Below are 11,885 nucleotides of genomic sequence, written 5' to 3'. Positions count from 1 at the left end.
CCTCCGTCTGATTGATTATGCACAGAATCTGTAACGTTAACACACAGGTAATACAGTAAGTGATAGATTTTATTGAGCTGCTTGATGATCAGTATAAAAATCAAAGTATATACACACACATTGGCAGAAGTAGAAAAGTCAACACTTATTGCACACATCAGGCAGACAGATAGAAACATGTTGGCACCAGTTTGTAGAGAGAAAATGTTCCGGGTTCAGTTTTGGAGAGATTTTAGTTGTATTGTCTCTTGTTGATTTATTTATTTTTTTTATGTCTGCACTAAATACAAAAAGGCAGCTTCAGCTAATACTGTACAAATGCCTCCAATGAGAAACATGTTCAGTGGCTCTGAACGCAGCTTAGGTTTCCAAAAAACATCTGAACGTCTGGTTCATTTCTTCGTTTAAAATCGGAACAAACCGGATTTTCACATGTTTCTGGATGCACGAGGCCACAGCGTTGATCTGATTTAACATTGCTGGCGTTTGAACGCACGCGTGTCTGCGTTCAGAATCAACCTGCGAACACATCCGCTCATTCCTTTTTTTAATCCGGTGCACGACAGTCCTCGCTTGGTGGAATCAAACCCAAGCCAGGAGGTCACAGGAACTTCATTTGACTGTAACTGCATCACTTATTCATTTTGTGGCTTCTCGCAAAAAAAAAAAAAAATCTGAAGCGTGTGATTGGCTATCTGAGGCTGACCCTGAGCAGGAAGGTTCGGATCTCCATCGGCCTCAAGGTCACCTCCCACGTGGAGGGGTCCTGGAACGTCTTCAGCAGGGGCTTCTCCTCTGGAAAACAAGCACAGCTTTTAGACACGACCAGAAAGAAGCAGAGTATTTCTACAAATATCCAACACTTTAAAGTAAAAACTAACAGAATGAGTCTCGTTGAGCTGCTAAAAAAAAAAAAAAAAAAAAAAAAAAAAAACACCCTGCAGTTTACTAATAAAACTATGAAGCATAACGATGAGTTTATGACTCATTTCATTACGCTGCCTGTTTAATGAGTCCCTGCAGGGAGATCGTCTTTACAGTTCAGTCGACTGTAATGGTGCAGTGATTACCGCCCTCGCAGAATTAAAAGGCGTCAGTGGATTTCTGGATTCGCGCTCCTGTCTTCAATCTACGCTCTTAACTGAACACGACGCTCCGCTACCAGCCAAAGTGGTCCATCAGTGAGTGGCAGGGGGCTGGTGAACTGCCAGAGCGCTGGTGGATGACACAGATTCTCCAGCGTTTGGCTGCCTGATGCACATTTTTGGATGACTGTCCACTAATTTACAAAAGCACAGTTTCTAGGGAGATTAGGCAGGTTGGAAGTCGGCGACAAAAATTTGAACACGGTGAGATAAATCAGATGGACAGATTGTCACAAAGATTACTGTTGACATTCATCATCTCGAGGATAAAAACTACATTTTTCTGGTGACACCACTGACTGTTCTTGTGCCAAAATTTCCACCCTTACACAAGAAATATACTGAGCACATTCAGGCTTCCCAGAGGATAAACCCTTTCCACTTTGGGCAGTCGAGCTTCCCTCTAGTGCCACCTACAGGCCAAAATGGTCTAACAATCTAATTTATCATAAACTTCTGCTGCTTTATTCTTTTTACATAATTGTATATTAATTGTATAATTACACATTTGCTGTATTTTGCTTTTTCTGGCGTTAGGCTTGGAAATGTTTTGATAATTAGTGCCGATATAATACCTGGTTCTGATTCTAATACCAAACACCAAGAACTAAAGCAACTTTTTGTGAGTTTTCACTGCTGCAGAACAAAGAGCAGGTGGTGGTGATTATTGCTTGACAAGACCTTCGGCCATCTTTGCATTTACAAGACAAGTGGTTATAAAACTTCTTCTGGGCTGCGCTACGTCTTCAAGGCAGACTGGAGGCTACAGTGACGAGACGGGCCGTGGCTAGCTGGTTAGCATGCTTACTTCAGTAGAAGAAAAGACGTGATGGAGAGAAGAGCTAACATTGGTGTATCTCTCCACCTCTGGAGACAGATGTTGGTGAGTAAAGGAATGAAGTTTGATGCTGAACTCGCAACGTTTCTTCTAGACTGGTAAGTAAACAGCTGTTAATGCTAACGTTAGCTATGTAGCAATAGCTAAATGTACAAATAGCTCCTTTAAAAATAAAAGGAGGAACTATCAGATCTGATTTGGTGATATCATCTGTAGTGGCGTGTTCCTTCAGACAAAATCTAATTTCAACCCGTGTAATCCAGCGCCTGACAGGTGCGGGTGTCCCGTACCTTTCTGTGGCGTCCAGCTGAAACGCATCATCTCGTCTTTCCACTGATTGGCTGACAGGTTCAGCTCAGACATGCCCAGCACGTCCAGAGTGGAAAACAGCTTCTACAGACAGGAAAAGGCCGGATGACAGAATTAGTTACATTTTATTATATTTACTCTACTTTTTGATTTGATCTATTTAACCAGTTAATTATCTATAAAATGGCCCCACAACAAGAAGAAGCAAGAACGAGCTAATCTTATTTTTGAAGCTTAAAACAAGCAATTCTTGAGTTTTATTAACTTTCCTGCTGATCTACTTTCATTCATTAATAATCAATCAGTCATTAATAATGTAATAACATCAGCTCTTGTCTTGTCCAGGTGTCCGGAGGGTGTTTGAGCGTCTGACCTGCAGGTTGACGGTGACGGGTTGTGAGTTCACTTTGCTCTCCCAGCTCTGGAACTGATGCTCCAGCCTGAGCAGCACCGAGTCTTTGTCCCACTGCGTCAGTGTGAGGAGGTGGACAGCAGGGGGCAGCGCAGCCTGAAGACCTGAGAACTACACACAGATACAGACACAGACAAACTGACTTTACTCTATTCACGCAGGTCAGAGGATCCACTGACAGTCGACTCCATAAAAAACATTTAAAACTCGCTCTCAGACGCGGCCTGTTCATAGACTTTGCTAATTTCTTTTTGCTTATTCATTTTCTAATGTCTAGTAAGAGTAGAACGTGTCTCTAATTACAGGAAAACATCAGCACAACGAGAGCTTAAAACAACGCACTCTCCTGAGACGTTGAGAAATGAGAACAATGTCTGGAAATGCTAATACGTACACAACGGGAGAGAAATGAGTTCATGCAGGAGTCAAGTCCACTCAAGCAGCCAGACAGGCGGCAAGACGTTCTCACAAACTGCCTTTAGTGCTTCTGATCCAGGTCATAGAAACGCTTAATGAGCCAAACCTTTCCTTCACCCTCAACTAAAAGAACAGTAACGTAAAGTTTTTATGAGGCAGTCTGCAGCTCAAGCTCGTTTCACTAATTAAAAGAAGAGTTTAGGGCTACAACTGACTAATATTTGCATGATTAATTAATCTTAATTAATCATTTTAACCATAAAAGGCTAGAATTCAGTCAAAAATCGTCTTTTTTCATTTGCAAGAACCCAAGGTGACATTCAATTCAATATCGTATATGGAAAAAAGCATTTTAGAGGCTAATGTTTAATATTTTTGCTTAAAAGTAATAAGTTATCAAATTTGTTGCTAATCAATTAATTGATTGTTTTAGTTCTAGGAGAGTTTGTACTTTAACCTCCAGTGTTAAAGAATTTACTGAAACCTACTCTACCGTTTTCATGTCTTAACTAGGACGGCACTTCATCAACCCCCCCCACTCACCTCCAGTCGGGTGTTTGGACTCAGATCTCCGTTGGTGAACGTCAGCAGCGGCTGCATCACCACTTCCTGCGCCAGGGGCCGGTGTGCGTCCGCGGCGACAGACGGGGGGTCGAGGGAGAGCAGGAGGCGGCCGCGGACCACCAGCCCCTCTGGGAAGATGTTGGAGGTCTCGTTGAGCGGCTCGGCAACGCCGCGGACATCATCATGCAGCAGGCGGCGGTGGAGCTGAGGGACGAGGAGGGTGGAGTTCAGTGTGTGTGTGTGTGTGTGTGTGTGTGTGTGTGTGTGTGTGTGTGTGTGTGTGTGTGTGTGTGTGTCTCACCATGATCTCCAGAGAGCCGTTGTGGATGCTGCCTCCTCCCTGAGAGCGATCGGTCACCACGGTGAGTTGGTCCACATCATCCTGAAAACCACATGTACAACAAGGATGAGGAAAAAAACACAAGTGGAAACAAACAAACTGAAATCTGTTACAAAGAGAAGAGGAAGAACATGAGATAACATTATATAAAATCCAAAAACATGTTCCTGTGGTAGAAAGTAGTTATTGTTACTCTGCAATAACACACCTTGATGAATGCGCGGGAGTTGATGGGGTAGTAGTTTCCAGCGATGGGCTCTGACTGCATTAGATTCCATGTTGGACGGAAGTCTTTCCTGAGGGGAAACAATACACACACACACACACACACAACACACACACACACACACACACACACACACACACACACACACACACACACACACACACACACACACCTACCTCTGAGTTTCCTTATAAAACACAGTGAGTCTGACAAATGTTCCTGACGTGTTATAGAAAAGTTACATTGATGGATGAACTAATTTTAAATCTGAATCTCTGAGTAAGAAAAATCTGTGAGTGAGTGAAATTGTTAGATCTCGGTCAGAGAAGCGGGACTGATCGAGACAAACGTTTACATTACGGGAGCGGATTTTACACAGCTGGTTGTTTAACTCCAGCCTGTAGGCAGCCATCTTACTTTCTCTGCAGCACCTCTCTGCCGTTGGAGTCGGTGTAGAAGATCTCTGAGGTTTTAATGCTGGTGTCTAGACGGGTGATCACCTCCTTCCCCAGGCCGTCGCTGAGGAGAGACAGAAGAAGAAAAACAAATTGTTTAGGGTCAGAATAACTCACGGAATCCGACTTTTCTAACATAAAACTTTGATATCAATACCGATTCTTAACAATGCTTTTTTCCAATACCAATTTTATCATATCCACTTTAACATAAGGACAATTAAAGTACAAATTTCGGTTTGACTTCAGTTTTATTTTTAAGCTCAGTCTCTTTACACACTCAAATGTATTTGTGTAAATAAACAGCCAATCACCAGCATTATTAGAGCTTGCTCCAAGCATGCTGCATGCTGATTGGCTCACGGATGCTAATGAGATTCACCCTTTTTTACTCCTCAGGTATCGAATGAAAAGAAAAAATCTGGATGCAACATGATGATGAGCGCACACTCACTCGATGGGCAGCGGTCCGACCGTCCACTCCAGCTCCAGAGCTCTGCTGTCGCCGTGGAGACGAACCACCTGAGACACCCAGGGAGCAAACCACTGCCTCACCTCCTGCACCACTGAGGTCTGCAACGTGAACCGACACCGATCGTTATATTCACACTGCAAATGATTTGATTATCTCATTACACAAACACAAACAAACACAACTGTCTGTCAGGTGTATTTAAAGGGTCACATCGCTCTTACACACTGGATTGGAAGCGTCTCGCGTGCCACACCTGATGCCAACAGATGTGGCACAGCTGCCGTGAGCAGGTGTCAAACTAAAGCTGTGTAATTAATCATCCTTTTTTTAATTAACCCGACATTTGCAGACGTTAATGAGGACTCAGTGCACTGTGAGGAAACTGGACCTGGATCGTCTCGGTCTTGGCCGTCCGGCTGATGACGAACGGCGTGGACGAGTTGGGCCTGAAGATGTACGCTCCTGAGGGCTGGTTACTCTCCAAGTTGTTGCCGTCACTGGCGTTGTACCTGGAACGTACACAAACACACACGTGAACAACAACGCCAACAAGAGTTTGGACGTGTAACGGTGCTGTGAGTTCGTTGCGTTTCTAACCAGTAGAAGTTCTGCGTCAGCTTGATGCTCTGTTTGGTCTCCAGGTTGCTGAGGCTGCTCAACAGGCCGGTATCTGGGTCAAAGGTCACCCGCAGGAACTGGAGCACACGGACACACAAATACTCATGTTTTATGTACTGGACTTATCTCCCATCATGAAATATGAAAGGAGCGCGTGATGACGCCGCGTTAAGACCTTGTTCTGGATCACTGTGGGGGCGCCAGGCTGCGCGGAGGCCGGCCGAGGTCCCGCCTGACGCAGGGACACAGAGTATGTGCTGTAGCCCAGAGGAGGAGCCTGAACCTGGAACACCAGCTCATTGACGGCGAAGCCCCGGTTCCTCCTCACCTCCCGAGTGGCTCTGGACACCGGAACCACCTGGAACACACACACACACACACACACACACACACACACACACACACACACACACACACACACACACACACACACACACACACAGATTACGTCTTTTTCCTTTTATATTATCACTGCATATTTAAAACAAATGACACACACAACATGACTGCAGGATCGTGGCTCAAAGGATAATCTGAATTTAGTTTGTTTTGAATATTTCATGAAATCCTGTCATCACAAACACTAAATCATAATTATTACTGATAAAGATTTGAAGAAGAAGAATTATCTTATTTTCACATCTTATATCGATTTTTGACTAAAACAATTAATATATTTAATTATGAAAGCTCTTAAGAGTTTAAAATGACTGTAAATTATAACATGACCACAGAAAACTTCCACTCATACGTAGTTATTATCCTGAAGTTGACAAAAAAAATTCCTTACAAAACATCCTGCCCTTAAAATATGAATTAAAAAATATATTTTAACTGTGAGCAAGTTGCTGTAAAAGATGGATAATCCCCTCACACTCATTATCAAATAAAACATCCATGCAGATTAAAGGCTGCTGTGCTGCACACACACACACACACACACACACACACACACACACACACACACACACACACACACACACACACACACACACACACACACACACACACACACACACACACACACACACACACACACACACACACACACACACACACACACCTGACAGTCCACAGCTTTGCCGTTAGCGTCAGACACCGCGTACGCTGTTCCATTGACGGGCAGCCTGACGGGCCGAGTGACGGGCCGAGCCAGAGGGTTGTACACGCTGACTGAGAACTGAGGGAGGGACAGACACAGAGGTGGGAGGTTGAGCATCATCCAGTAACAATAATGACTATTATTAATGAGATTATTTAGAGAGGATCTACTGCAGCTAAAACATGCTTCTCTTGATTTATTATTTCTTTAGTTATTTACAAATGTTTGTCGTAGGAAAGGATTTAGATATCTGTATTTGCACAGACTCCAACTCTGAAGGTTAAAGTCGAGTTAGGAGTTGGGGAATTAACTCTAATTAAGTTAATAACAGGAGCTGCTGGACAAGTTAGTTTGTGTGCGTGTGTGTGTGTGTGTGTGTGTGTGTGTTTCACCTTTTTGCTGGACTCGGTGAGGGGACACACACTGATGTTGAGGTTGTCACAGTAGATCCGCTTGGCAGACGAGCCGCTCAGAGCAGCCAGACTGTTACTGACCAAAACCTGAGAGAGAGACATGCAGGAAGTATGGAAATAGAAGGGACTTTCAAAATAAAACAAGTACATTCAGCCAAAAAAAGCTCAAACTATCAGGACATAATACGGAGGATTATGCTGAGCAGGATAATGCTGTGTGAAGTCTGACATACCTGACAGCGCTGCCAGCCGTTAGCCAGCCTCCTGGCGTAGTCGTTGGCCACGTGTTGCTTCTCAGTGCCCGACACCGCGTCGTGATGCTGAGCCACCGCCATGGCCTTCTCTGCCAGTGAGAGCGCAAACAAACAAGAAGCCGTCGATCAGACCATAATGTCACAGAGGATCGAGTGTGATCCTCGCCTGTTGAACTCAGACACGCAGAAGTCTTTAAGCTTCTCTTTTAGTGGAAGCATTCAGAATAGGTTGTCATTTATACCGATTACTCCTACTGATCTTATTCATTTATTCTTTTCACTTCTTCTCTTATTTCATTTGTAACCTTGTTAGGAAAAGTTCATCTTTTCTCACTGGAGATATATATGTGACCACAAGGGGGAGACATAATAACCTCTCTCCCTCCTGGTCTGAGTCCAGGAGAAATGTTTTATGATAAAAAGGTAATAAAGAAATCTCACTCATGGTCTGGCTCTCGCCTTCCCCAAAGGGTCCCTGCCTGGAGGCCGGGCCACCGAGCACCTCCAGCTGGTTACACGTCTAAAACATGAGGAAAAAAATATCTTGTTTAAAGCCACACAGTTAAAACACGACATTTATAGTTTAGTATTCGCGGTCCCAGAGTGTGAATCCAAAAGAGTTTGGTGATCCTCTGACTAGTCTGACCTGCAGTTTCAAAGTTTTCCACCTGTGAATGAACCTTTTTAATGCGCGTGAGGGATGTAAATGGATCAGCTGGCGTGAACCTGACGCTACCTGCAGATTGCTGTTGCTGATCCTCTCGTAACGCTTCAGCGCCGGTCGGCTGGTGAAGTAGCCGGTCCAGAAATCATGAGCGCTGTCTGCGTAAGGGAAAAAGTCGTCCGTCTTCAAAGCCCTGAGTCGAGAGGACGATATGGTCGCAGCATAAAATCCATGAGACACCGTCTGGCTGTAATTCTGATATGATACTCGTTAAAGTTAAAGCTCACACTACCAGGTGAGGTTCGCTCGGTGCAGCTCCTGGAGGTAACAGGACGGGGTGGAATAGAGCACGTTGACTTTGCTGCCGTTGGCCTGCTGGGCGTTGACGTAGTGGATCAGCTTGTCCAGGTTCTTGTACCACAGGTTGGCGTTCTCGTACTGGAAGTCTGAGCCCATGGTCATGATGATGTGATTCGTCTTATACACCGTGGCCTGAGAGAGAGGAGGAGGGATCTGTTACGAGTCTGTTCACACTCCCCCATAAGATATGGTGTGTGTGTGTGTGTGTGTGTGTGTGTGTGTGTGTGTGTGTGTGTTGAACCTGACTGTTGGCGATGGTGAGGAAGCGCATCACCACATCATCAACATTATAGTCCTCCAGGTCAGGGTCGTCTCTGATTGGTGGGTCATCACAGGACTGGTCCCAGCAGAAGCCCTCGGGAGGGTTGTAACCGTTGGGAAGGATCCCTAGTGGATGGGAGGGGGGAGGGGGGAGGTTGAGAGCAAAGGTTAGATGATCAATTCACTCCAATTTCAATAAACCCATACTTTATGTTTTTTATATTAACTTAAATGAATTCTTAAAAGACTAGAAGAGATGAGAGGAAGCATTGGTGCAGGTGTGGTGGAGTTTTGTTACCGGTGAAGAGGTCGGCCGTGGGGGGGGTCAGGCTGTCTGAGGCTCTCCACAGAAGCTCCTGCTCCTTCTGCACCATCCTGTGCATCCGGTCCTGGTAGTCCAGACGGCCGAAGAAGAAGCCGTCATATCCCATCTGGAGCAAAACAAACAAACAGGAAATGATCCGAGTGAAGTTTAACTGAGAAGCCACTTAACTGTTGTGTTTCTGTGTGTTTTTCTTTCCAGCCTCAGTAGAAAACAGCGCTTCCTTGGCTCCGGTCTAAACTACCTGTGCAAACATGGAGGCGTGTTCACGGGCGTGGCCAAACGGGTCAATGTGCCAGGCCACCCGGGGACGACCGCAAGCCCCGAACGTCTCATTGAGGAACCTCAGGCCTATGGTCATCTGGTCGATGACGGCGCTGTAGTGAGTAGTGGCCTCGTCACTCATGCACCAGCCCCCATTCACGAACTCCAGACGCCCTGGAGGACGGCGGAGAGAGGAGATCGTCGGTCGGGTCACACGCACTGAAACTCTCCCAGTGTAAACATCAGTTCAGTGTTGGTTCATGTACCTTCATTTACCAGCTGTTTGACCGTCTGCTGCGCGCTGGAGCTCTGCCGTTTCCACCAGCGGTAGAAGAACGCCGTCTCCACGTAGATGAACCTCCTGTCTGGGTTCTTCAACAGCTGATCCACCACCGAGTCCAGGATGTACTGCACCCCCGCATGCTGGATGTCGTTACGGTCTGCGCACATACACACACACACACACACACGGTTTGAAACATGGTAGAACTCTGAACCTTGTGTGTAAACAGCTGTATTATTATATAAAACAACATTATGTTCACATTTGCGGTCATGTGCAGCTCACAAACATGTGCTCCTCCTCAAGCTACACAGAGTGTATTTAATATCTGCTTACACAACCACACATGAAATAACACACAGATGTCAGAGGTCTGCAAAACACACAGCGGCTCTCACTTTAAAAAGACTCGTGATGCTGAAATATACGCAAACTCATCACCCAAACCACAGTAAAACTATAAAACTGTTATTCCAGTGTTTACTAGTGAAGAAACGCATTGACAGGAAGCACATTATAGGACCATAATACAGCTGTTTTCAACATGCTGGTTGTGCACTTGAGTCAAAACAAGTGGTTAATTTATAACTACTGACTGTGGATGGAGGTACATCTTCATTTTGTCAATACAGCACATAACAGCAGAGCTTAGTTATCTATTAACCATTAGACACTTACAATCATTTTACCATTAAAAAGGGGATTTTTCTGGCTTATGAATCTTATAGTTGGGGTTGTATGTAACATCTTCATCTAATAATACATTAATTACTACAACATCTGCATCATACTCCATCTCACATGAGCCATTATCAGCAGGCTAATAATCAACAATTAATCAATACAATTGATAAAGTAGAAGAGAGGGACTGACCTCCATAGAAGTACTGGTCCACGGTCTTGAGCCAGCCCACGTCATCATGAGTGTGAGGGACCAGGTGGACATTCAGCATGTTGGGTTTGGTGGCATGACATGACTGCACAAACACAAACACACAAATACAGTACGCACCGTGAACGCAACGCCGGGAAATATACAATTAGTCTTATGGTTGAGAAACGTTCAAACCCGTTAACACGGAAACAATGTTAAAAGTTTTATTAAAGTTCATTTCCAGTCTCACTTCCTCATCCTATCTGACAGGGAGCAAAGGCGGATGAGCTAAAACAGAAAGTAGCCGCAGCTGGAAACCAGAAGTCCCCCGTTTAAACTAATTATTAGTGTTAAATAAGTTAATTACACCCATTAAACAACCGGAATATACACGCGGCAAACCTCGTATCCGCATGTTGTTGTGTGTTTTGTTTCCGGTCCAAGAGGGAAACTTAAAACCGCACTGAAGAGAGACAGGAGAGCCACAGCCAGCTGCAGCGCTCCGGCCGCCATGTTGGAAAAAAAAAATGAAGCGCGAATCATATGACATCTGTTTATGTTGAGAGGGGTCACGTGACAACACTTCCGCTTTTATTTTTATGTCCCTCAACTGAGACTCTCAGGCAGCACTGCAAAAAAAACAAACAAAACAAACAAAACAAACAAACACAAAAGCCACAACTGCAGGTAGAAGGAGAAGACAAAGAGCGTCTGTGCAGTGAGATGAGTCACTCCATAGGTAGAAAGATGGTCCGAAAACACGGACAAATATTATATATAATATAGTTCTTTGTAGTCGGTCTTTTTGTACTAAGTAAAAAAATAAATAAAATACAGGCTATACTAGCTCTGAAATTAATTTTTTTTTTACTATGAATACATTTATGAAGTTGTTTTTTTTTTTTCTGATGACATGATTTATCAATTATTTATTAATCTACAAAATGGTTTCAAAAGTTACACGTCTATGCAGGTGACATTTTCTTTCCTTGTTTTGTTGGACATGTACAAAACCCAAATATATTAAAATAAAAAGATTAAATAACATTCAATAATACTGAAACTAGTTTATTGATCACTAAATGTGTTGTTGGCTTACATATGACGTAACAAAAACAGTTTTGAATAGTTTATAAATCAAAGCAAATAAACAGGGGGGTGAAAGTCATAATTTTTCTTCTATATATTGTTTTTTATATTAAAAAATTAAGTTATTGCTGTGCAGAAAACATAAACAATCAATAACTGCATGTGCATAACCATAACTTCAGCTTACTGCATAACAAAGG

General features: G+C 43.9%; 1 protein-coding gene across 1 annotated transcript; it reads right to left on the bottom strand.

Moving 5' to 3' along the window:
- Positions 1-51: 51 nt before the first annotated feature.
- man2b1 (mannosidase, alpha, class 2B, member 1) lies at positions 52-11,141 on the bottom strand. The gene is made up of 23 exons (XM_056371229.1): positions 10,999-11,141; positions 10,597-10,699; positions 9,706-9,879; positions 9,420-9,613; positions 9,152-9,284; positions 8,834-8,979; positions 8,525-8,724; positions 8,305-8,425; positions 8,010-8,088; positions 7,548-7,657; positions 7,294-7,401; positions 6,863-6,979; positions 5,975-6,157; positions 5,779-5,876; positions 5,570-5,690; positions 5,161-5,279; positions 4,669-4,770; positions 4,234-4,321; positions 3,987-4,067; positions 3,665-3,889; positions 2,666-2,815; positions 2,274-2,376; positions 52-795 (listed from the first exon to the last, which is right to left on the bottom strand). Exons 1-23 carry the CDS (start codon positions 11,137-11,139, stop codon positions 692-694), a joined length of 3,000 nt encoding a protein of 999 aa, XP_056227204.1. The 5' UTR covers positions 11,140-11,141; the 3' UTR covers positions 52-691.
- Positions 11,142-11,885: the final 744 nt, after the last annotated feature.

This window comes from Seriola aureovittata, chromosome 3, assembly GCF_021018895.1.
Source record: "Seriola aureovittata isolate HTS-2021-v1 ecotype China chromosome 3, ASM2101889v1, whole genome shotgun sequence".
Classification (NCBI taxonomy): Eukaryota; Metazoa; Chordata; class Actinopteri; order Carangiformes; family Carangidae; genus Seriola; species Seriola aureovittata.
The sequence above is the reverse complement of the archived record's forward strand: the minus strand, read 5'-3'. Positions and strand labels throughout refer to the sequence as shown.